At 53.4% G+C, this 624-nt stretch overlaps 1 protein-coding gene across 1 annotated transcript in view; it reads left to right on the top strand.

The window, feature by feature from the left end:
• Positions 1-19: 19 nt before the first annotated feature.
• LOC103581487 (tumor necrosis factor receptor superfamily member 10B-like) overlaps positions 20-624 on the top strand; it is a 3,200-nt gene continuing 2,595 nt past the window's right edge. Inside the window, exon 1 of the mRNA XM_008563306.1 lies at positions 20-59. Coding sequence (XP_008561528.1) covers positions 37-59 — 23 coding nt within the window. The 5' untranslated portion in view covers positions 20-36. The remainder of the gene's footprint in view (positions 60-624) is intronic.

Here is a 624-nt window from a genome sequence, read left to right as displayed (position 1 = left end):
AAGCCTGGCACTTTCCGAGCAGCAGATTCCCCTGAGATGTGCCAGAAGTGCAGCACTGGGTAAGACACGGGAGCCAAGGGGGCCCCCAACAGCTCAAGGGAACCCCCAGAAGACTCAAGTCTCCTTGCAGCCCATCCTCGTCCCCAAGGCCATGGAACCTCCAATCCCAAAGGGCCTCCTAGTGCCTGTTGGGCCTTCTGATCCTGCAGGGCCCCTCCTGGTCCGTGTGCAGGTCCCACCCCTGCCCCTGAGCAGTCCCTTCCCACACCTTCTCAGAATATTTTCCACAAACCTCTGATCCCACATTGAGGTTTGTCTTTTCCCTAACTTTGCTGTTAGGGGCCAATAGTTAAGTGACTTCTCTGACCCCTCTAGCATTTACTGTCATTGTAGAAATGATCAGACAGGTGGAGGACAAGAGCTTGGTTGTTTTAAGGTTGACTGGAGGACATGGCTCAGATTGTGGCCACACAGGCTTGTGACCTTCCCCTAATGAGGCAGGAAAGACCAGGGACCTGCCCCAGGAAGACTACCCATGAATATTCAGGCTAAACAGACATTCGCCACCTCCTTGTTTTGCAACTAATGAACCCATAATGAGCTAACAGCGGCTTAACCACCCTG

This window comes from Galeopterus variegatus, unplaced genomic scaffold, assembly GCF_000696425.1.
Source record: "Galeopterus variegatus unplaced genomic scaffold, G_variegatus-3.0.2 Scaffold13176, whole genome shotgun sequence".
Classification (NCBI taxonomy): domain Eukaryota; kingdom Metazoa; phylum Chordata; class Mammalia; order Dermoptera; family Cynocephalidae; genus Galeopterus; species Galeopterus variegatus.
Note: the sequence above shows the minus strand (reverse complement) of the source record. Positions and strands in the feature narration are given on the sequence as shown.